This window comes from Pleurodeles waltl, chromosome 7, assembly GCF_031143425.1.
Source record: "Pleurodeles waltl isolate 20211129_DDA chromosome 7, aPleWal1.hap1.20221129, whole genome shotgun sequence".
Taxonomy (NCBI): Eukaryota; Metazoa; Chordata; class Amphibia; order Caudata; family Salamandridae; genus Pleurodeles; species Pleurodeles waltl.
In genome coordinates this window covers 938,770,895-938,796,226 of record NC_090446.1, presented here as the reverse complement: position 1 = coordinate 938,796,226, position 25,332 = coordinate 938,770,895, and the positions used below count along the sequence as shown (strand labels likewise).

General features: G+C 46.8%; 1 protein-coding gene across 1 annotated transcript in view; it reads right to left on the bottom strand.

The window, feature by feature from the left end:
- NIPAL4 (NIPA like domain containing 4) overlaps positions 1–17,338 on the bottom strand; it is a 37,994-nt gene extending 20,656 nt beyond the window's left edge. The window contains exons 1-2 of the mRNA XM_069199647.1: positions 17,096–17,338; positions 7,200–7,448 (exon numbers count right to left, since the gene is read on the bottom strand). Of these exons, the coding sequence (XP_069055748.1) occupies positions 7,200–7,448; positions 17,096–17,132 (286 nt within the window). The 5' untranslated portion in view covers positions 17,133–17,338. The remainder of the gene's footprint in view (positions 1–7,199; positions 7,449–17,095) is intronic.
- Between the last annotated feature and the right edge of the window lie 7,994 nt (positions 17,339–25,332).

Here is a 25,332-nt window from a genome sequence, read left to right as displayed (position 1 = left end):
TGCTTTCTTGGAAGTTGCGTGTAGAGACCATTCGCAAAATAAAAGGAGAGAAGTAAGATTGTGCAAAAGTTAGGGTGCCCTGTTTTATGTTGTTCTTTTCTTTGGAGATCTACAGTCAATGAGTTTCTGCTGTGCGTGGACACCAGTAGGGAACGTGTTTCAGCCAGTTAGTCTGATGAGGAGGTGTGGATGGATGGCTCTGTGGGAGTGCTTCTTCATTTGGTGGACTTGGGAGCTAGTGAAGAATTTAGTCACTCATACACATTTGGTGGGCAGGGATGAGGAATGTAGCCATGTGGTGGCAAAACAACTTTCTGACAGGAAAGCACGCAATCTGCGAGGACAGGCCGACGGGTGCTTGTAAGATCTTTTTGGGGTCCAGGCAGTGAGTGGTTAATGGGAAGAAGCAATGCTAGGTAATGTGACTCCCAAATCATGCACTATTGCATACATGCCAGCATTCCAGAATTAGGAGTGAGACTACTGAAACATACATTGAAAAAAAACACGATAGCACGAGTTTGTTCTGAGTCGAACAGAACTATAATAAAGTCTGGATGTGAACAGGTTAAAATTATTTTGGGAATTCTAAATTACATTTTTTGAGTGTGATCTCACCTTATGTGAAAAATTATCCTTTGCATGTTGCCCTTCACTATGCAATGGCTTTCATCCTCACAGATTTATCCCCAAAGTGGGTGGGGTGCTTAGTACTGTATGAGGGACCAAGATGAAATCCCTATTGGAGGTCCGGGTATTCAAACTGTTTTCCAAGACCTCGTTGGATGTACTGACTGTATTAGTCGGCCTTCGAACAACACTGGGAGGGTGCTTGGTAGAGTCTGCAGAATGCTGGCTGCAGTCTTTTGAACGGACTCCTCACCACTTTCCTGTTGGAATCTGAAAACCTAAAGGTCTGATAGGCATCATACCTACATCTGGTTAACCATTAACAACAGACCCCAATGGATACGCCAACCAGTCTTTGTTCTAGGTCACCAGGAAGCCTATGTGGGTGTTGTAGAGCAACAGGCAGGGATCGAGAGCTTATGCCAGGTATACTAAAATCCACTCGTGTGGCACTTGTACTGGTCTACGGAGCAGCAGAACTCGCACTTAAGAGGGACAAGTAAAGGCAACATCTTTGGCCCCAGTTAGACCTGCGACCCTTAGAGTGGTCCTCCCCTAAGCTTTTTGCCTTACTCTTCGCTGATGCCGTTTCTGCTGGCCTTAAGACTCTGTGCACTTCATCAGTGGTATGGTGCATGTGCTCACTCCTTAAAACACAGTTGGCTTATCCCCAATTTGCCTTTCTAATTTACTTATAAGTGCCTAGTAAAATAGAACCAAATACATTAAATGCTACTAGTGTGCCTGCAGCACTTGAGTAACCCCCTTAAAAGTAATCTTTAATCTGTCTCAAGTCTGCCATAGCAACCTGTGTTTGCAGTTTTAGGCTGGCATTTTGACTTGGCAAAATAAGCCATGTGTCAGGCCAAAACTCTCCTTTGTAGAACATACAAGTCCCCCCTTGGGTAGGCTCTAAACAGCCCACATGGTAGGGCGCAATGTATTTAAAAATTAGGACATGTCATTTTAAATTTTACATGTCCTGGTAGTGAAAAACTTACATTTGTTTCTTCATTATTGCAAGGCTTGTGTCTCCCACAGAATAACATTAGAGTTATCTTAATACATTTAATAAGTTATACCTTCCAAAGAGGAACAGGTGAACAGTTCATGTTGGAACTGTAATATAAAAATACTCTTTTATGGCAAAGTCGGATTTTTTATTACAATTCTGAAAACGCCACTTTAAGGAAGTTGGCATTTTCCTGGCTTTGGTATATCTCAGAGTCACATGACTGTGTGTAGTCGGCAGTTGGGATCTGTGTATTTCTCCTAGTCAGCCACACACAACAGAGAGCTTATGTTTGCTTGGACGGCCATCACTGGAAGGATGGGAGGGCAGACCTGGGCACAGCCCTATTGACCCTTAAATAGGCTGTGTCTTGTCTTCACACAAAGGACCGCATACCCCCTGTAGTTAGTCGGGAGGTAGGGGAGGCAGGAAACCTGTACATTTCAAACGGAAACCTCTAGAAGCTTCTCCCACTTCGAAGGAAGCACCATGTTTAAATATTGGACCTTGGGCACAAACTCCGCAGTTCACTTCTGGACCTGTTGAAGACTTAGTCCGGAAGAAGGACTGCTGTGCTGCTGAAAGGACTCCCACTCAGCAGGACTGCTGCCTGCTGACCAGTTGCCCTCTTGCCAGGGTGAGAAGGACTGGACCTGTAACCTGAATCCAGGACCACCACAGTGACCCCTTGGGCTAGTCTCTTCCAACCAGCACCTGGCTCTGCAAACTGAGTCCTTCCCTGCCAAGTGGGGCCACCTCAGTCCTGGAACACTGGAAGTGGTCCTGAAGGTGCTCTACAAGCTCATTTGTGGATCCAGCAGAACAGATGCACCACCTTTGCTGCGAAAGTCCTTCCAGCGCAAAGGCTCTGCATCGACCTAACAACCTGCATCAGAACCGCCGCAGTGCGACGTATTCCTAAAACAGGCCCTAGCATTGCAAACCTCTCATTGGTGGAAGCCTCAACAACGACACATGTTGCCTCGCAGCTCTTCAGAACCAATACACCGCCTCAGCTATGTGATGCATCCTCGATGCTGGTCTTCGCATCGCAAGCCTCTGTTGTCAATGGCCTCCTCAATGACAACGCAGGACCTTCCATCGCAGCCTCCCAGAACAGACACATCAACTTGGCTGCGCAACGTATCCTTGACACAGGACTTTCCAATGCTCTGCAACCAGGATTTAAGGTACTTTTATTCAGCGGGCTTAACTGGGTCCCTGTAGCTGGCCCTTGTGCCATCGTGATTGGCCTGATCTTGTGACTTTGACCTGGTCTGGCACAACTAGATATCCACAGTTGGTGCTTTGCTTTTTGGCGCAGTTTTCAGTAAAATCTTTAAAATTGCATATGTAGGATTGTACTGATTGGATCTTTGTCATTTTGGTCTTGTTTTATTTATTTAAAAAATCTCAATTTTTCTAACTTGGTGTGGGATCGCTTTAGTGGTATATTTTCACTTTGTTACAGTTTGAAGTGCTGCATAAATAGTTCATACACTGACACGAAGTTAAGCCCGACAGCTCTGTGCCAAGCTACCAGAGCGTTGAGCTCAGGTTAATTTAGGTTTGCTTGTGACTTACCCCAACAATTGTGGTTGTTGCTTGAGAAGGATTTCACTCTTCTCAACCAGTATCCCAATTTCTTACAGTACCCTTTTCTAGACAGGCACACTTCCAACAAATTGACCTACTAACTGTACTCCCCATGAGTCGCTGGAACAGACAGATTCCCCAGAGAGGTCTGTAGAAATACGGGGCAACTCTTTCAAGCCCAGCCGACATCGAAGATGCTGGTTTCCAGTCCTAGAAAGGATCTGGCAATATTGATTTCAAAAGAAAAATAACAAAAACAAACAGGTTCCAGTTAGGCGGTCGAGAAAGCAATCTACCAAAACCACTGGGACTTAACAGATCTTCCATGTGTAAAAACTCTACACCCATTAATGTACCAGTTTTTTTGCAAGTAATTATTACTAGTGAGGTACGGGGCCTTAAAATTATTGAATGTTCCTTTGCTTCTAGAGCACTGGAGGGAAATGTGTTGCATACAGCTGGTTTTGGTTGTGCAAGATTGCAATACGAGTCTTGGGCTCCTCTCTGTGTGGGCTCCAGATAGAAGCTGCTGGTGATGCTGGGCATCTAGGGTGCATCACAATGTTCACAATGTGTACCGAGAAAGCAGGAGCCAAGACAGACCAGGAGCCTTTTCACGCGAATGCACCAGGTGCTTCCTTCATCATGGTGCAGTTGCAAACACCCTCTAAATGACTCCCCTTCCCCCCCCCCCCCCCCAAGCTGTTAAGTGGGCCCTCTGGACACAATGACTTCTCCTACAGTTTAAGGAACTGGTTCTCTTTCACACGCATGAGATATCACACTGTCAGAAACTGCCCTCTCATGGCACGAGATGGAAGGCATACCGAGCTATGCAGTAGCAGGCCCAATGAAATAGTCCTAATTCATCACCATCATTTTGATTTGCCTGGTCCAGCTACTTAGGGGCTCACGCCAGCAATAGATCTGTTTTTCAGTAGACGAAGGCAAAACGTCACATATTCCAAGCCGGATCACAGAGGTCTATGCTGAAGTGAGGGAGCTCATTTGAAGGGTCCTGTGGTACCTTGCATTTTGAAGACAACTTGCAAGTCATTGCTGATGGCACTTTTTCAGCTTAAAAGGTCCGATGGATGGATCGGGCTATGTGCGAGTACTTTAAGAATGACAGCCCTAAACACAATTACAGAAAATTAAGTGCAGAACAAACCTAAGAATAAGATGGGAAAATCCACACAGGAAAATCCACTTGAGACAAGGCTTGAAGTGCAAGGCGTACAAGATTATTAGAAGTTTAAAATCATTACAGAAGGCAAAAGAGGATAGTCATTGTTCATAACATGCGAAAAATAATGTTTGGTAGGCGAAATTAAGCCCCAAGCTGATAGAAAGCCAGTACCAAATACGGTCCAGCACAACAGAAAACCAAACCAAATAGCAATATGTCTCAAGGATTGCTCATCATAGGCAGAAGGTAATCATGAAAATAATTCTAGGTGCAGATAGGTAAAGAGACAGGCATGAAGTCTGCTCTCTCCGTGGGCCTGAAGAAGACCTAGTTAGCATTCCAAATTAGGGGCTTTTATACATTTGTAGGCAAAGAAGCAAACATTCACTAGGTGTGAGAAGAAAGTTCCAACCCCTAGACCAATTATAAAACAGACAACACATAATACTGTAAAGGTAACTTCTGACCTAGTTCTAATAGATAAGCCTGTGTTGTATACTACCTAGAAAACAATAACACATTCAGAATTATGACCCCTCCATTCAGCAAAGGAAATGGCCTTTATAATAATACATATAAGCTCCATCCTGCAGGAAAGAACATCAGGAGCACTAAAGAACATGTTCTATAACATTTGCAAACAGGACACCATCAGGCTAACTAGATCTCCTACATTTAATACAAACAATGAAGGTCACGTTCAAGGCTCTCCGTACACAGGCAGGGGCCGAGAAACTGCTGCGTGCAGGGTCAGTGAAATGAAGATTAGAAGCACGAGCAGGCCCTCTATGGCTAACGTAGGTTAAAGCCAATACAAATAGTTTGACCGTGTCATATTAATATCTGTTTAATAGTGCAGAAACATTATTTTGGAATTCTCACCCACACTGCTAGACTTGGATATGCAGAGTGAACTCTCCAAACACACTGGTGATGCCACTGAGCCATCAGCACTGCATGCATATCTCTGAATAGTGACATGCTCCACTAGGACTGGGTAAGCTCGGGCGTACGCAGCTTCCTCGGGCTCTTTAGCCCTCCGTACCTTAAAGTTACTTGGAGATGTTTTAGTTCAGATTCTCTTACTAGAAAATCTCAGGCTTGATCAGCATTTACTACCCGTTAGGAAGAATAGACTAAAAGACTATTTTAGAGAAGCGACTGTTGTCTGTGCTTGGACGCCTTCTTGGCTTTGACGCGGTTGCAAAGACAAATTTAAATGAGCGGGAGCGCACTGATGCTAGACAGAGTCTGAAACAAGCAGGTATGGATGGCCGCACGACAAGCAGCACTGATCTGCCAGCCTGGGGAGCCACTGCTCAGCCACTGAGCTCCCTCGGTCCTCTCGGGAGTAGGAGACAGGTGGGTAGGAGGGGGCGGAGCGTAGTAAGCGGGGAGTTGGGAGAAGTAGTGCCGAGCTCACGAGTGTATCTTGGTCAGTAAGATTATTGGGGGGGGTGAGCTTCAGGTTTTACGACAACCATGAAGAATGGCAGAAGGGGAGTTCGAGAGGGAAGGGAGCGGGGTGCGTATCGTAAGGGCTACTTTTAAAATGTTTGCTATTTTACAAATATTGTGTTTTAAGACTTTTAAAACATAAGAGAGCTCGAGTGTGTTTTTTTCCTGTCTCTGTATGTAATAATTCCAGGTGAAATCCGACAGACTTCTCATCACACCCGACGCAAAACTCCTGTACCCAACTATTTAATAGAGTGTATATATATATATATATATAGGGGGGGTCCCCATTCTCTCGCTTTAAGTGTCCTCGCCTTGGTCTGAGTAGGGGCGATGTAGGGCACATAACCGCAGAGGGGCTCCCTCCTACTGCCGACAAGTTCCCTAGAAACAAGGCAGCTGCTTAAAACTCCATCGCACTGGGGTGTCCCAAAGAGGAGACAAGCTCTGAGGTTGTTAAACCGCAACTAGGCGCGTATTCATGACCCAATCGCCCATTCTTAAGGCGAGAACGCCCTGCAGGAGGGCGTCAGCCCATCTTTTCTTAGAATCACTGACGATAGAAAGTGTCTGTGTACACTCACCTGCACGTGCTATGTGCTTCTGCTCCGTGATGAGATCAGTGACGTGCGAACGACAAAGAAGACTGTTCCTTGTTCAGAAAAATCAAGCGAGAGCGACAACCAAGGCCAACAATAGGGAGACAATGGAAGTGCTTGCAGGCGAGGTCACCACAGAGGTCACGTTACCTGGGTTATGAAACCCAAACACAACAAGCTTAGGTCTGGCACGGCAGTACGCATCTAAGCAGGATCTAAGCAGGAACCAGCAGTCTCCTGGACATGCAGTTCTCAGCAGCAGCTCATTGACTGAAGAAGACCAGTGTACGGAGCATTGGATCAAGGAGGGCTTGCTGGGTCACCACTGTGTAAGGGATAGAGAGGCCCGAGTGATTACTACATGCAGCAGTGGTCAATGTTTCATGACGCATAGGTACCAACAAGCACCCGTGATGCACAGCTTCTAAGAAGGTTGAATGTTTTGTAAGATGCATGCATACCAAGAAGGGACTATGTGGCGCATGTCACAATGAGAGCTGTGTGGATATCAATGACCAGGGCTCCTTAGGATGCATGGTTCCAACTAAGCCCAGTATTCAAAAGGTATGCATAGACTCAAATAATGTCAATATTCTGCAGAATGTGCATGTTCTATGTGCCCTATAGCATGAACGAGACCCTGCGGGGTCCTAAAACCAGAGAGGGATTAATACCAAGAGCAATTGTTGATACCATGCCCCTGTGATGCTCTTACCTGCTCTGGTGCCTCCATGCTCCGCCAGCCTCAGCAGCCCCTTTTTCTTCAGGATGACACTACTGCCAATGAGGAAGCTGGAGAAGATGGCCAATGCCAAACCAATGAAGAAGGCATAGTTCCTTGACAAACCATTTCCCCAAGTAGTGTCAAAGGTCACATTGGCGTAGATGGTGATGGGCCATTCATTTCCCCCTACAATTCGGCAGACCACTGGCCCGGATGGACACGGCAGCGCAACCAGAGTACCTGAAGTGATGAGAAAACACAATAATGTGAAATACAAGAACTGAGCTAGAAAGAGAACCATCATATCACAAAACCGAGAAGTTGTGCCACAAAGGAAAATATATCAGATTGCACAAAATAACTGCATATTGCTGGCTAATTTTTTTAAGAGCAGGGTATCATCCTGTTAAAGCAACAAATCTCAAAAGGGATCAGGAAAGAGACATTAAAGCCGATCCAGGGAGCCTCTGTCCTATTCAATGTCTGGAAGCTGTACCTAATCTCAAGCTTTACCCCAAAGTGCCCGAGTAGATTACAATGCCTCACTTCTTGCCTCTAACACCTCATAGTCCGAAAGAATCTTTAAAATGTACTGAATCTAGCAAGCCCTCCAGACGCTTCTGCCCCATCGTACCAAAGCTATGGTGGCACAATATAAATAGAAGAGTGAGGCCAAGACTGTTTATGACCCATTCCATTGGAAAATGGCCGAGTAGGCCCATCTGATCAACCCAGGGCTCTTCACCGCTCTTAGCCAAACTATGAATAATACTCACACGTTGCCACAAATCTTATGAGCGCTTGGGGAAAATCATTTGAATTCCACTACAACCCCATTGATCCATCCCTTCATTAGTTTAGCCAGCAGAGATAAAATGAATCTTAGGAGCAATTGAACATGATCGGGCGGGTGGGGGAAAGAGATGGGCAATGGAAGCAGCAAAAGGCCAAGTTCTACTATCCTGCCTGAGATGCCTTCCCAGCACAGAGAAGGCATTAAGGCAGAAGGCATTTTTCTCGCTGGGTAATCTGCACCGCATAAGTACTGTTCTAGTCAACTACTGGAAGAGTGTTGTTACTCTAGTTTGGAACTCACCAACAGAACCCCCCTTTAAATGCAACTTGACTCTCGAAGATTACAAGGGGACCCCGGCAGTCAGACCGAGTTGCCATTCAGAACTAATGTTTAGAAAGCTGGAAATATCCACTCGCGGCCGGAGCTACACTGTGCTTAAGTTGTAAATAATATATGTGCAGGAGCCCAACGCTAGGAGGTCGCTGCAGGGCTGCTGAATGCCCAGGTGAAGAACACGGAGGTACTCGGTCTTCATTCCATCTCTCGCTCTCACAGGTTGTTTCATTCCTGCTATTACCCTTTGTAACTGCTTTCCTAATTTTCAATTGGTGCTTTTTACTCACTCTTCTGTCTTTCTCTCGCATGCAAACCCCGATTGCGATTTACTGGCAGAAATTAAGCACTGAAGCGATCAATCTGGGGGCCTGTGGACTATTCGCAAAACAGAACTTGGTTACAAGGCAAAACAGGCCCACATTGCTTCAAACGTGTGTGTGTGTGTGTGTGTGTGTGTGTGTGTATATATATATATATATATATATATATATATATATATATATATATATATATATATGTTCTGATTTTAGGAAAGCTGTAGTTAAATCTATCAAATCTGCTTCACCTCACCTGTGTTGGTGAAAAAAACAGCATTTAAATGATGTAGAAGAACAGAAACTTCCATCTCATTCCTCAATCTAACAAGCAAATCCCGCCTCGGAAATCACCACACAAGGTGCAATCACTACTGAGGTAAGTGCCCCAAGGCAGTTCTATGCAGAACCTCCTGGACGCAACTTTCGAGGCCGGGGGCATAAGGAGACCGTGAACTCACGTAATTCTTGATGACGTTCAATTCACAAAAAAGGAGGTAGGATTTTCAAGTTTTAAAGCGACTAACTAGCATGGTGTCACTGGAAATGACATTCCACGACCTCTGTCATCAGAGGAAATGACTTCGCATGCCACTGAACCTGAATCAGAGAAAAGAGCCTGGTGGCTTCTGACTTGAATGGAATCATGGGAAAGAAATGTCAACAAATAAATGATTAGCCTTTGCGCCCTGCGATCCACTTTCATTTTATTTACATAGGTTTATCATAAAACACATCTCCCGGGGCAGCAGCTGCAAGGCGTGCATTTCACTCAGCTACAATGACTTGAGGATTTTTTGGTAATTATATTCCTGCAGAGCACGCCGGGGTTCACCTATCAAGAGTTCCACCTGCAGCTTCCACGTAGGCAGCAGGGTGGCTCAGAGAAATCCATAAGCTGCAGTTTTGCTGAAAAAAAAACAAAGAAAAAAAAAAAAAAAAAAAAAACACAAACACATCCTTGTACTTGCTAAAAAGAGGAGGGTAGGCAAATAGGTCTGGTGACCTTGACAAACCACCTCATGCACTACCCCAACTTCGAGAACCATGGGTTTCACCCAACGTCACAAGCATGTAGTAGTATATACACACACACCGCCACCTACAGGGGTTGAACATACACCCTTTAAATTACCTATGCCTACACAGGTGCAATGCGTGCAAGTGCATCCAGGGCCTGACCCAGCTATCTCCAACCTAAGGTGTTGAATTAGGCCTGGTACACTTGACCTGCTCCAGAGTCTGAACTGGGACCTAGCCCTGGATTTTCACACGCAAGGGCCTGAGGCATCTGCCCCCAGAGGACAGGACCCCTTCAACTCGGGCACACGATTTCTGCAAAGCGGGTGGTTCAGGTAGAGGGGCCTTCAACATGCTGAAGACAATGCAAACCTCAGCGGCAGCAAGAGAAAGGTACCTGCATGTCAGAGGAGTTGAACTAGGGCTTCTCTTGAACACTCTCAGGAATTTCTGTACAGTGGTTAATGTTTTAAGAAAGTGGTGATAGAGATCAAGAACTACGTGTTCTGACACCAGACCAGATACACTGCAACAGGCAAAGGACATGCGAGAACAAGCTGCTGAAGAAGTTGTACTTCCTCCATGTAGAGCACTTGGCGCGTCCATATTCTCCACGTCGGGCACAGAGATCCAGGTCCCAAACCTGCTTGACTCCCATTACTACAGGGGGCATGCAGTCAGGGGAGGTATGCTAAGATTTCCAAGGACCTTTACTACCAGCATGAGCCAGCAGCAGTCACATGGATGGATATTTATCCCCCATACCAAACCACTTCTGGCTCCTTCAAGGAGACGACAGCTTCCTCCTCAGCCCCAAAAAGTGGCCAACAGGATTCTCCGTTCCTATAATTACACTTGAAAAAAAAAAAAAAAGCTATAAATGTCCTGTGGGCCACAACAGGAGCAAAAGAGCACGGATGCTGGGTACTACCTTTCTGTATTTCCCTCACTTTCTAACTCCCTGCACTTTGGGCACAGCACGTAGCCCACTTATAACACAGGAAAGGATCAGAACGTCACCACCAGCGCTTACTCTCCAACATTTCTTTACTTTTGACACAGTCCATCGTATTTTTGTTTGGATGTTTTCCATTTTCCCTAATGTAACAAAGTAAAAACGAATTTATCGAAATCGATCACTCCCATAGCCACCAACATGCTCAAAACGTAATTTAGTCACTTGACAGCAACGAGTTCTGCAACTGTTTCCGACCTCACATTCCAGGCTTTAGTCAAATTAAAGAATAAACAAACAGCCAAATTGCAAAACAGAGCTCGGCATTTCTAAATTCAGCACACAATCACCTCGAAAAGGTATACGTTTACGTATTCGGACAAGTCATAGAAGGAAATAAAAACGAATGTCAATGAGACCTCTCAGGGTGTATTACACTGGGCAGAGGACGTACAACAATCGCCTGAAAGCTAATAGGTCACAGACTGCCCTGCCACCAGTGCAAACACTTTCTTCAACCACCATCCAGTCCTGAGCTCCAGGAGGGTAAGAAACAGACCAATTTAAAACCATGACAGGCCATCCCCCCACCTGGGATGCATCCAGAGGTTTCTTGACCCACCATCATTAGGTTAAATGAGAGTTGTACTTTTCTTCCACACCTTTCCCAGTATGTGCCTCCAAGTGGTCTGCTGAAAGTAGCACCAGAGTTAAAGCGTTCCCTTCACAAAATAAGAAAGGTAGACGCCCTTTCTTCTGTTCACCGTTTTGTCCCCTAAGGAACACATGGTTCGCGAACACTGAAGATGGGAACAATGAAGATGCCATACAGACAAAAAAAGGCAAATCCATGTTTTGTGGACCACTGCCTACTCTGAAAAAATGAAACCAAATGGTTTCATTTTCTCCAGTGTATTGCAACTCGGGCTGCAATACCAAAAAAAAAAAAAAAAGGCTTTATTAACAAAGCAATCACAGCCATGGTGGTCTGCGGTCTCCAGCAGGCCACCATCCCTGTGAGTGCAGGGAATCGCAAGGGGGTCGCAAATTGCGAACCACCTCATTAATATTAAATGAGGTGGGTCTTTGCGACCCCCTTGCGATTCGCAGATGGTGTCAGTGACACCATTCTACATATGGGATTGCGAGTCGCAATCCCATTTCTACCAACATCTGGCCCTAAATGTTTTTTCTTGACAACACATAGCCAACCACAGGTTCGCCACCCCCACCATCATTACCACTTAAACTTTAAAGGTTCTTCGTGCACATGCAGGTGTCCAACTCGGCCAAACCCAACATGACAGTGCCCCATAGGCATCGTAGAAAGTGGCCTTGAAAGGGCACCTAATCCTTCACCGCCTCCCAAATGTTCCCCCAGCTTTATCATCATGCAGTTTGGTTTGTTGACTTTCTGTAGTTGACATTGTAACACATGAGCCTTCGGGACAGGACTGCTAGCCCTAAGCAATGAAAGCACTCTAGAGACACCCTTGACCTGCCGAGAGCCCTGGCAGGCACGCTTAAACGCGTTTTAGGCGGGATTGTAAAAAGTGTAGCCCATGGTACACATCTGAGCTCACGAAGATTGAGAGATAGGGGGCGGTGACGCAAGAACAACCAGCAGCTGCAGTAATGGAAACCGACCCAGAAAACAAAAAAATCCCTCTACAGTGTATGTGGCCGATACTCGAAGTGGCCTGTGTACAGGAGCGCTCCCTGGTTACCCGGGGGCAGGAGCTGCACGTCCAGGGGAGTTTCACCTGGTGAACAATGAGCCGTGGCCCTTTCGAGAACCCACGAATTACCCTCTGGACCATCTGATTCTCTGCCTATAATGAACGAAAGGCAATCACCTGTGCTTCCTGCCTGCAGCGGGTATGGACAGGCCGGGGAAGGGAGTCCTAGTGCGGAACCTGAGGCCTGGCTGTATTCAAACCGCACAGCTTGGGGGCTCTTAAAGTGACGTCATGCCCGTGCATAAACCCGAAGGTGACGCATTTTGCTCTCAAGCACGTGGTATGGCAGGAGTATAAAGAGTTCGTAATTTCCGAGCCCAAGATATTTCAGGTGTGCACAACGAGTTTTACCGTCACACCAACATCGTGTAATTAAAAAAAGAAGCTATCATACATTTAAAAAAAAAAAAAAAAAAAAAAAAAAAAAAAAAAAACACAACATACATTCAAGGATGGTTTATTCATCTTTATTCATTCGTGTGCCTACATTGTCATTCACATTTTGTTCCTGTCCACCACAGGATAATGTGGGTCGGCCCGCTTCAGCCGCCGGCTGCACTGCCGTTTGAAGGACGCCATTTCCCCTTATCTTATTGTACTGTATCTGCAATTGCGTTTACATAAAACTACCCCCGATTGGGTGTCGCAGCGCTTTACAGCGGGGAGAACGCGGCCCTGGAACCCGTGGAGTAGAGCAAGCTCAGCCAAGTCTACGTTTTACATAAAATTAAAATATCTGATGCTTTTCCTCCCGCGAGAAAGGAGATGAGACTGCACACATCGAACCTTGTTTATCCCACCCCAAAAAAGAAAATGAAAGTAAAATAAGGGTTTCTGAGGACCTACGTGCTGCTTCATTTACAGCCTTAATCATTGGTGGAGGGGAAAAGATAAAACGCTAAAAAAAAAAAAAAAAAAAAAAAAAGATTAGTTTTAAGATACAGCCTTAATCAAAATGTGTCTTGTCCGGTAGTCAGAAATGCTTTACAGATATTTATGAGTAAATCTAAGTGTCCTGCATCCTATAGGCCTAAGAGACATGCTGATTCAGTAGGCACACGTTAATACTCATTTTTAATCTTACAGTGGGACAGGTGCTTACCTTGTGTAAAGGTGCTGCTCAGGTACCGAACCAATCTATCACCTGGGTGGCACTGATGCAATCTCCGAGCTAGAACTAGATCACAGCCATGGGTACGGACAAAATCACCTAGCCAGAGTACACTTAGGACAAAAACAAGAGTAGAACTATTGCCACCTGGTTGAAACTAATGCACCACCATCCTTTTACTGAGCTGCTGCTTTGGAACAACAACAATCGTAATGTTCTTGTTGCCAAACACGAAATAGGACCAGAAGGTAGTGGAGAGTTCTGATATGCACGTATCTTTAGAAATGTGCTTGGATGAACCATAAGCCCTTCCTTTGGAAGTGATGGACCTGGGAGCTATGAAGAGTGCCTTCCTCGTCATCTGGCCACAGGGAGCTAGAGAAGTGCTTTAAGGACTAGTGGGAGCGTTCCAATGGACAAGGAGTAGCTTGCATCCAAATGTTGGCTCTTTTGCAGTCTTGAGAGTAGGGAGAAGGCGCTGCTCCATAGAGATCATTTGTGTAGACACGACAAGGGCAACGGTAACCAGTAGCTTATGTGGGAAACCTAGGGAAGGGAAAACATGTCAAAGAGTTTGCGTTGTGTGGAAAGCATTTTTTGTGACTTGGTTCAGCTAAGATTAGGGGAGTACTGGAATCCATTATCGCTCCCAGATTCCAAACTTAAGTTCATATTGATGGCACCGGGTGGAGTCCCTGCTATTGCATCGTTGTAGGTTTGTAATTCTTCATTTCTCCACTGGTTAGGATGGCAGTTTTGGAGGGATTAAGTGTATGCTGGTTACTCTGTATCCACTGACTGACAGATCAGAGGCAATGTCAAGCCTGGAGAAGTCTGTATCCGTTGTATATCCTCATCTGAATTATCTTTATGTCCTTACACAAGTTAGGCTGAAGAACTTGTGAGGTCCAGTTGTGTTCTGAACAACATTTAGGAAAAAAAGGTGCTGGGCAGGTCCACCAGTAGTGCACTGCCACTCCATTTCTGTCCACTGACATTCTCAAGTCAATCCCAATGGATTCAGTGTCCCAAGACAGAACAAACCACACCACTGTGCAATATTCTACCTCATTCTACAAAAAGCAAACATCTGCCAAATAAGGTGCTACAGCTAGAACAAGGCTACCAGAGCTATAATGAAATTATTGCTCTATAATTATACTGCGCACTACAATGAACACACCAGTGGGTGATGATCCCCGAGGTAGAACACACCAATAAGACAAGTCAGTGAGCTGCAACAATCCCATCAGCAGCAGTAGCGTAACGCACAATGTGCCCTCCCTACCCCAGCACAATGTTATAAGGGACCCCAGAATGTTCCGTAACTCAGATACTCATTAGCTTTGGGAAGAATGGTGGCCCACTGAAGGACCAGGGGTGCCCCCCACACCACGGGGACTGAAGGGGCCTGCGTTACACCCCTGCTCAGTGGCTTTGTGGTCCTCATTGAAAGAAAAAGTCATTGACCAAGCTGCAGGAATCACAAAGGCCACTGAGAAGGCAAACTACTGCAGCAGACCTAAAGCCTTCATCTCAACTGGCAGGTCAGGTGCGCTGCTCCAGGAGAACCCCAAAGCACCAGGGACTTTCAGGTCGTTATCCTCACCCCATCTCTCTATAGACATGCATAATGAGAGTCCAATCCTACTTTCACATACCCTTTGAACCAAGAGGGAAATCCGGTTGCTTCCTCCCCATCCTCTTGATGGCGTTAGTCACGTTGCGGGAACTTCCGCCTCATGTCCACGGGTACAACTCCGTTGTCGGAAGCCCCCACCAGCTGGACCTAAAGGATGCTAGCAGAACCATCCCCTCCCTGCCTAATGTACTTTTTCCATTAGCTGCACCCCTTTTAGTCTTCTGAGTGACGCATGCAGTCCGTCACTTTGACCCCAAACAACTATCGAGTCTTTCGGGGTCCCTGAGAGAGGTACTTACCCTCGGGCTCTGTGTTATGATCAAGGCTTCCAATCCAATTCTAAATAATACGGCAGGCCCCTCCCTAGCATCCTCGCTGGGTGCTTATACAAGCAGATATATGGAGAGTTTTAAACAAGTGGGAGGCGGAGATGTTCGGAAGTCATCAAATGCCTCAGCAAGGAACTCAAACAACACCCCGGCTATACAATCGTCACCCAGAGCGCACTCCAGAGAAATCTCGACGGCCACTCCTGGGCGGTCAATGCACATAGTTTCGCTCCAGAGGGAGGGAGCTTCACGCCCCGTCTCAGTTTCGTGCCACGGGTGTCAATGCAAGCAAGGAAAGTGCCCCCTGTATCCTGGATTTGGCAACAAACTGCTATATCTGGGAGTAATATGGCCGGTGTCTCGTGAGCCTTCGTGGAAGGAAATGGGTTCCGTGGTTGCTGTTAAGATTATGAAATACAGCAGAAATCGGGGCTGCGTAGGCCCCTGGGACACGGCGGAACTGCAGCGCAAGCGATAGGGACGCTCCTATGTTTGGAATATAATGGATCCCTCGCAGCGAGCCGGTGCCACTGCACCTGCTGTAGCACTGATAGATATCCCTCGGCTCTGCAGTCAGAGTGAGGGGTGTTCAAAGGAGAAGACATGACATTTTCTGGGACAAATAATTTTCTAAAAGCGCGATAATTACATCGGAAGATTGAGAAACAAGATGTCACCGGGCGGATGTACAAACATTTTAACATGTAGCTCACACCTGTGAGCCCCGTGAGAACGGAAGGTGCTACCGCCAGACGCCCCCTTAAGAACAACGCACAGGGCAGTAAACAAACCGAAGCAACGGGTGGCAAGCGGGAGCGTCACAACTAACTTCGCTGCAAAAACAGTACTTACAAGGAGACAGAACGTCCTAATCACATGGACAGTGATCGTACACCCTGGAAGTAGCGCGTGTCCTACAGACTCTCCCTAGTAACGTTACCACATCACAGCAGCAGGTGGTGCCGTGCACACTGGCCGACGCGGTTCCGAGGAGGTGGGACACTCTAGTCTGCACAGTGGTCTCCAAGCTTTTTAATGTTGCGCGCTCTCCCCCTATCTCCCCCCCCAGTTGAAAAATAATAATTGGGTCCCCCCTCAGAATTTTTCACAATTATTTTATGAAGATGGCAATGTTTAAATATGTCTAGATGTATTTAAACATTGCAGTTAAGTACTGTTGCCTTTTTAAAAGTGCAATAACCTGTTTCTGCTTAAAACAAGCCATTGGTATCTGTGCAGAGCCTCCCCCATCCCCGAGATTACTTGAGGCACCCCTCTAGGGGGGCCCGCCCCCCAGTTTGAAGACATCCTGCGTGAGGGGCACTTCGTGTCCCCCCTCCCCTGCCCCACCTGTGCTCTCGCGCACATTGGTCCTTCCCAAAGCTCAGCCCAACACCAGGTTTATTTTACTGCCCCACGAGTGGTTGTACTCGCGCTATCACGCTAAACGATGAAGACCACCCGCCTAAACCGCACCCACTCCTGCCCGCCCCCGAGGTCAGTACTTATCCCAGATAACCTCTTATCATAAACTGTGCTCCCAGTTCCCTTCACTACCTACCCCTCTAGTGAATTAACACAAGTTTACACCGCAGTAAATCCCCAACACCCGCGCCTCCCCAACCCAAAAAAAGCAAATACTCACCGTTCGCACAGCTGTGATTTGCTAAAAGCGCCTCCATCAGACCCTCTCCCGCTTTTCTCCGACGGTTGTGTTTTTCCCCTCCTGGGGTGGCGGGTCCAGGATAGAGTGCTTAATGCAGCGGCTGCTAGAAGGAAGCGCTATGCCTCTGTAAAGGGAGGCAGGCAGAGCGCTCTCCGGGGCACGGAGGCAGGTCAGCCCCAGCGAAGCGTTCTCACTTTTACCTCTCCCAGTACCTGCACACACGCTACGTCCCCTCGTACAAAATCCAAACTTTCCACAGCTCCTCCCCTAACGTTAAAGGGCTCCTCTTGGTCCTCCTTCCCCGCGGCACCTCCCAGCGAATCCTTTACTGACCCTCCCCGGTGCGGCCCCCACCCTCCTCCTCCCCGCCCACCCTCGAGCCTCGCTTCTGGCCTCGGGATCCCTCTCGGCCGTCCTTGGCCTCGGCCACTCTCTCCTCGCTGCTACTCTCCCGATCTTCTCCAACCACTTTCTCTCTACCTGTCCCTCTGCCCGCCTGATCCCCTCTCCAGGCCTTTTTTCTCTTCCTCCGCCTGACCTCACAATCCTCGCTCTGCCTTTCCCCCCATCCATTCGCCGTTCTCTTCCTCACACTCCAACTGTTTACTCTGTCTGTCCTCACCCCCATCTCATTTCCTCTGTCTTCTACAAAGCGCTGCCCACATCTCCATCCGCCAACCCGTCAACCCGCTTCACCACATTTTTTTACCTCTTACACGCAAACTGCCAAGGTTTTAGCAGCGTTGTAAGTGGGATGGAAAAAGCGTGCGTGTGTGTGGCTGTAAAAATACTTTATACTACATTTTGTCGTTTCCACAACATGGTCACCAACAGTGTCCTCTTACGGATTTGGGGGCACCGGGTATGACATACATGGAGGGCCCCCGAAAGGAATACATTTACAGTGCTTTAAATGGGCCGGTACTCTCCGGCACTGAGTACCGGCACTTTTTGATTTTGAGAGGGAAAGTACCGGCACATCTCAAGAAAAACATAATACTTTCAATTGGAGAGTACCGGCACTTCTCAGAAACAAGCAGGTACTCTGGCACAGAGTACCTGTACTTTAATTTTTCCATTTCAAGCACTGACTACACATTTCTTGTTAACTCAAGTCCCCTTGAAGCCAAATAATACTATGTTACGAGTTAAGTATTAAGATGGTAACACAAAGCAGTTTAACTATGTCTTTCCCGGGACACCAAACATTTTGAAGTTACTATGCAGCGTCGGTGAACGAGACATACAAATAGTTAGATAGGAGGTTTGAGAGAGAACAGAATACAAAGATAGACAAATAGTTCTCTTTCCCTGGAGGGCCCTTGGAAAGTGAGGGCACTGGGCAATTGTTCATATCGCCCATGCCTTAAAAATCTGTGCACAACGACTGGTGTTTCGATACATCTGAGCATTCCGTTATTGCAGCCATAGGTACAACATTACAACTACATACACCCAAACCTCACCAGGGCCATTGGCTTTGTCAGTGATTGCAACCTGTTTAAGATAAGAGTAACAACAATGGTTTTGTTGTAAATACTAACGAAAATATTTTAATTATGAGACTGTGAAGCAAACATCCTTAGGGCACGCAAGATTACATAAAACCCATGACATTTGAAAAGGAATTAAATCACGGACATTGATTACCTTCACACGATTTTCACATTTATTGTTCAGAATGGGTCAGTGTTTTTGCCTGAAAAGTTAAGGACATGAATGTATGGCCCAATAAGCGACTCGTTTCACTGCCCGTTTTTAATTACTACCCGGATGGACTCGGCCCATTTAAAGTCCTGGTTTTTAATATGCTTCTGTGTGACATTTTCCTGTTTCTCTATGGTATATGCGTGATATTTAATGACGTGAGATTTTCAAGTTTTTATGTTGAGTATGTGTGGCATTTCAACGCCTTATGTGTGATATTTTGAGTGATACTTTATTGCGACTACAACAAAACACTTATTTGTGATACATTTGAGAAAAGCGATGGGTATAACCAGCTGCATTACGTAGCTTGGCACAGGGCAAGGCTGGTTAGTTATCTGACTGCCACTTGGGATCCAGTGTGCATGCAGTCTCAGTGATCGAGAATGACTTGGGCATTTAAAGTGTCATTCGCTTAAAGCTCTTACTCACAAAGTCATCTGTATTTTCATTGCCGCTGTGTCAAGCTTCAGGACAGTTTACACTTGGCTTGAAATAAAGTAGCAATGCAACACTCGTTTTCATCAAACTAATATCACACTCAAGGTGAGATCAGAATCCTGTTTCTCCAAACAAATCTCTCTTTGCTACTGCAAACCATATTTTTTTCTTTAACAGAAAACATATTCAAAGTACGAACGTTTCCTTAGTCCTATGTACGTAGCTCACCCACCACAGGCCTTCACTCTACATTCCGGGATTGTAGCCCTGCTTAGCCCCTTAAAAAAGGGGACTACAAGTCACAGAATACAAAGCAACCACCTGGCTTGCATGAGGTACTCAAAAAAAGAACCTGGGAAATCTGAGAGCTCTGCAAACAATGTACCCATTGCAGACATACTACCTCTTCAAATAAAAGGCTGTCTGTCCTATTACTGCTTTTTTTTGTAGGGCAGCGCTTTGAAAGTCCTATACTTTCCTAATAACGTTTTCAGATATCTGAGTCCACTTTGTTGAAAGAACCCATTGGACTGGACTGGGGTGTGCTGCATTGGAGTGCGGTGGGGTGGATGGATTGGAGTGGACTGAACTGGGATGGGGTGGACTGGAGTGGGGTGGGTTTGAGTTGAGTGGCTTGGATTGGAGTGGGTTAGGCTGGATGAATTGGATTGGAGTGCAGTGGACTGAAGTGGGATGGGGTGGGGGTAGATTGGGGTAGAGTAGGGTGGATTGGATTGGGGTGGGATGGAGTGGATTGGGGTGGGGTGGATTGAAGTTGGGTGGATTGAATTGGAGTGGGGTTGATTGGACTGCAGTGGGGTGGATTGGATTAGAGTAGGGTGGATTGAAATGAGTGGGGTGGACTGGATTGGGGTGTGGTGGGCTGCAGTGGGATGCATTAGAATTGGATTGGGGTGGATTGAGTGGATTGGAGTGGGGTGGATTGCCTTGAGGTGTGGTGGATTGGAGTGTGGTGTGGTGGATGGATTGGAGTGCACTGAACTGGGATGGGGTGGATTGGGGTGAGTTGCATTGGAGTGCATTGGAGTGGGTTAGGCTGGATGGATTGGATTAGAGGGCAGTGGACTGAACTGGGTGGGGTGGGGTGGATTGGGGTAGAGTGGGGTGGATTGGGTGGAGTGGGGTGGATTGAAGTGGGATGGAGTGGATTGAAATGGGATGGAGTGGATTGGGGCGGTGTTGACTGGAGGCGGTGGATTGGATTAGGGTGGGGTGAGTTGGAGTGGGGTGAAGTGGATTGAAACTGATTGCATAGAGGTGGGGTGGATTGGGGTGGGGAGGATTGGATTGGGATGGATTGGATGAGGTGGATTGGAGTGGGGTGGACTGGAGTAGGGTGGATTGAATTGATTGTATCATATTGGGGTGGGGTGGAGTGGAGTACACTGTAGTGAGTTGGATTGGATTGAGTGGGGTGATTAGGGTGGATGGGGTGGATTGGAAGTGCATGTGGTGGATTGGATTTTGGTGGATTGGATTGGGGTGGGGTGGGCTGTATTGGGTTTGGGTGTATTGGAGATGGGAGGGGTAGATTGGAGTTGAGTGGATTGTGGTGGATTGGACTGGAGTGTGGTGGATTGGATTAGAGTGGGTTGAATTGGGTTGGGTGTATTGGTGGTGGGGGTTGGATTGGATAAGTGTGGATTGGATTGGTATGGGGTGGACTGGATTGTAGTGGGGCGGATTGTAGTGGGGTGAATTGAGGTGGAGTGGGGTGGATGGGGGTGAGGTGAGGTGGATTGAAGTGGGTTGTTTGGGACTGGAGTGGGGTATGATATTTTGTATTAAAGTGGGGCAGTTTGGAGTGTGGCAGATTGAGAGTGATTGGAGTGGGGCAGATTATTTTGGATTGGAGAGAGGCAGATTATTTTGGATTGGAGTGGGGTAGATTTGAGTGAGGCAGATTGTATTAGGGTGGATTTGACCGGGTTGGATTGGATTCAAATGGGGTGGATTGGGTTGGAGGGTGGATTGGATGGGAATGGGGTGCATTGGATGGGAATGAGGTGAATTGGAAGTGAGTGGGGTTGATTGGGATGAGATGGATTGGATTAGAGTGGGGCATATTGTTTTGGATTGGAGTGAGGCAGATTAGAGTTGGACTGATTGCTTTGGATTGGAGTGCAGCAGATTGTTTTGGATTGGAGTAGGGAAGATTGTTTTGGTTTGCAGTGGGCAGAATGTTTTGGATTGGAGTGCAGCAGATTACAGTGAGACAGATTGTTTTGGACTGGGGCCGATTAGAGTGGGGCAGATTGTTTTGGATTGGAGTGGGGTAAATGGGAGTGGGGCATATTGTTTTGGATTGGAGTGGGGCAGATTGGTTTCGAGTAGTACAGATTGTTTTGGATTAGAATGGGGCAAATTGGAGTGGGGCAGATTGGTTTGGGGAGGATTGGGGTGGGTTGGAGTAGACTGGGGTGAGTGGTTTGGATTGGAGTGGGGTGGATCGGTGTGGGGTAAAGTGGGGTGGATCGTAGTGAAGCGGATTGTAGTGAAGTGGATTGGAGTGTTCTGCATGATTATGCCAGGCCCGCAGCGACAAATTACAAGGCTGTAAAGAAGTGTGTCATGTAAGCCAACAAAAGGTGAGCGAAAGGTGGGCTCCAAGCCTTTTACTGTACACAAGAGTCTTGCAAGTTAGACGCATGCCCTAGCGCATGCACTCGCATGCTCGACCCTTAAAATGAGTTTTCTTTCTAAAGTAAAAAAAAATAGTACAAACATTTGAACAGTGGTTTGCTTTAGTTTCATAGTGCTTTGAGACCATGAAGCATGTAACGTGGTATTTGGTATCCAGTGCTGGTGGACTTTAATTGGGATGAAAAAGCGGGTGGGCCTCTAAAAGGGGTGTGGCCTAAGAAGCATAACCAGGAATACTTTCCAAGAGGAGGGGCATATATAATTAATGGTATGCCTTAAAATATGCAACCTGAAATACTGTGCTTGGTATAGAGTGCCTCCTGACGAGTGTTTTAGTGTCTCAGTGAGCTTTCTACTATTACTTCCGGACATATCACACAGTAACAGACATGCACCCAGTAACGTAACAATAGCCCGATGGAGCGAGAGGCCCATTAGCTCCAGGAGGGCCCCTCAGCACAGCACACTGTGCACACTGTGCATGGATGGCGAGACCCTGGGCTGAGAGCTCCTGACTGGGTCTGGGGTGGGGGGGTGGTTTCACTATGCCACTGTATGCATCTAAAATAAGCCAGACCTATTAGTTTTGGTGTCACCTGTGTCTATAATTATCCACATGTCATATGTGCCAGCGAGGATGGCAGCCCTTGTACTGTGGTGGGACCTTAATCCAAACTGAGCGGTGTTGAGTAAGTGGTTGTCTTTGAGATGGGTAGCTAGCTGTTTGATTCTCATCTTTTCAATGACATTTGCCAGGTAGGATAGTGGGGAGGGAAGGCCAGTAGTTGTTTAGTGCCTTCGTGTCCGCTGATGGGTACTTTAGGAGTGGGAGTACTGGTGGATGTTTCCAGGTGTCCAGGTAGGTGGCTGTCATGACTGAGTCATTCAGGATCAGGGTGAGGGCTGCGTTAATGGAGTCCAGTCCTTTAATGAAGAAGTGATGAGGGCAGGGGTCAGAGGGTGCTCCGGATTGCATGGAGTGCAGAGTTGTTGTGGTTTTTTGAGTGTTGATAGTGGGTCAGGTCATGCTGTGAGTGTTGGTTAGGATGGGCAGGAAGGATGTGAGGGTGCAAGTGTCCAGTTGGGCTCAAAGTTGTCATAGATGCAGGTGATCTTTCTGCTGAAGAACAGTGAGAGCTGAGTGCAGCGGTCGCAAGAGTGGGTTAAGCTGGTTGAGCTTGCTGCTGGAAGGATGACGTTTTTCACAGTGGCAAATATTTTGTTGGTGCTTCTTTTTGATGCGGTCAGTGAGGACGGTGCGTTTAATGGTTCATATTTGCTGATGGTATCATCAGAGGGCCAATTAGCTGGTGGTCTTGTCGGTGTTGCCCTAATTTAGCTCCTGTCTGCATTCAATTTGCTTGCAGTGGCGTTTGGTACCCCTGAGCACTTCAGCATACAAGGTTGCTTGCAATCTGGTTCTTGTGACTTTGTTTGCTTTGAGAGGAGTCAGTCTGTCTGAGCAGGAGTGATCTAAGTTTTGAAGCTGGAAATTGATTCTGGGAGGTTGTTGTTCTGTTGAGGCCGATGGTGTAGAGGTTTGGAAGATCACAATGCTTCTGATAAATTTGTTATAGTTCCATCATGAAGATTTGGCAATAGTGTTTGTAAGGTGGTGTGGGATTGGTTGCTGAAGTTGACAAGGGTGTGGTTAGAGCAGGTGATTGGTGTGGGCTTTTCCACGGTGCTGTTGCAGAAGCTGGGCAAGATGAGGTCCAGTAGGTGTCTGGCGACATGTGTGGGGCCTTCCACTTTCTGTGTGAATCTGAGGTTGGACAGGTCCTCAAGGAAGTTGGTCATAATTGGATCAGTAAGGTCCTTCAGGTGGTGGTTGAGGTCGCCAAGGAGGATGAAGGCACTGGAGTCGAGGATCAGGGGGGCTAACAAGTCTGCAGTGGTGCTGCCCAAGTTTGTCAGTGCTCAGAGAGTGGCAGTAGACAAGGGTGCCACCCAGGGTGTAGCTGGTGGTGATGAGGACATTGGAGGTCAAGTGTTCCATGTTGCTGGTGATTCTTTCTGAGGTGGTGGAACTTTGCATGGATTCTTTGAAAATGATAGCAATTCCACCTCTGAGTAAGTTTGTCCTGTGTTGTTTTTTTATCTTATATCCAGGGAGGGGGCAGGGAAGTCCTGTGGCAATATCAGGGGTCATCAAAGTAGCCAGCCTGGTTTTAGTCAGGAAGAGACGGTCTGGTGAGTGATCATGTAGCAAATCCAAAATTCCAGTGGCATGTTTAGTGAGGGAGCGAGTGTTGAGGAGTATGCAGGACAGGGAGGGGTGTGTAGTAATGAGAGTCATATGTGTGTGTTGAGTGTATTGAATGTGTGAGGTGCGGGGGTAGTGAGGTGGGTATGGGAGGGTGCCTGTGAAATGACAGGTGGAGTAGCTTTCAGTGTTCAGCAGTGAAGTGCGGCAGCATTGCTGGGAGATGCGACTGAGGTTCAGGGCTCAAAGGGTCATAGTGGAATAGCGACAGGGGGAGGTCGGTGGGCGGAGGACCTGGGGTCCTGATACTGGGTGTGGGTTGGGCACTTGCCTTTGGCTGCGACCACCTTCAAGAGAACTTATAAACCACAGAGGGTAACCCATAAACCCAAAAGGGCTGGGTGGGAACTAAATATTACATACAACACTGCCCTGGAGGGAAAACCAGACAATTATTTATACATTCTGAAGCAACATAGGTGAAAGTGTGAAAAAAAAAACCTTTATTCATATACATAGTTATTCTACGACACCGTCACTATCCCACCAAGATCATCAATCCAGCCTATAAGAGAGCTCGCCATAATCATAGAGAAGCCCTCTTGGCACCCTCAGTGCAGGAAGAGCAGACACGACTGACATGCGTATCGACATATACTCCCATGTCCAATACTATCAAAAAACTTCTCAATAAAAGGTGGAACATCCTCCTTAGCGGAGGGATACAGATTGACAGACCCCTTTTTTCTTTTAAGAGATCCCCCAACATTAGAGACTTGGTTGTTCACACTCGACCGATCAAACAGGGCAGTACAAGTGTTCAACCAACATTATGGGATTTACCCCCGGTTTCAGGCCACTTTCCTTGCGGTTCGTGTAACGTCTGTTCACTGACTAAACGGACAGACGAATTAGACCTCAAATATGTTGGCATTTGGCGTTTGACCAAACACACAAATTGCAACACATGACACTGCATTTATTTGATTACATGCCCTTGTAATTTACAATACGTGGGTATGACAACTAGACCGGTCAAGCAAAGAATCAATGAACATCGCAGCAATATTAGATGTTCCCGTATCACCACCAAACTAAGTTCTCATTTCTTAGAAGCGAAACATGGGCCTAACGATCTTTGGTGGATAGTTTTACAAGTGCCCAAATGTAATGCTAATGACCCTAAACATTTGTTCAG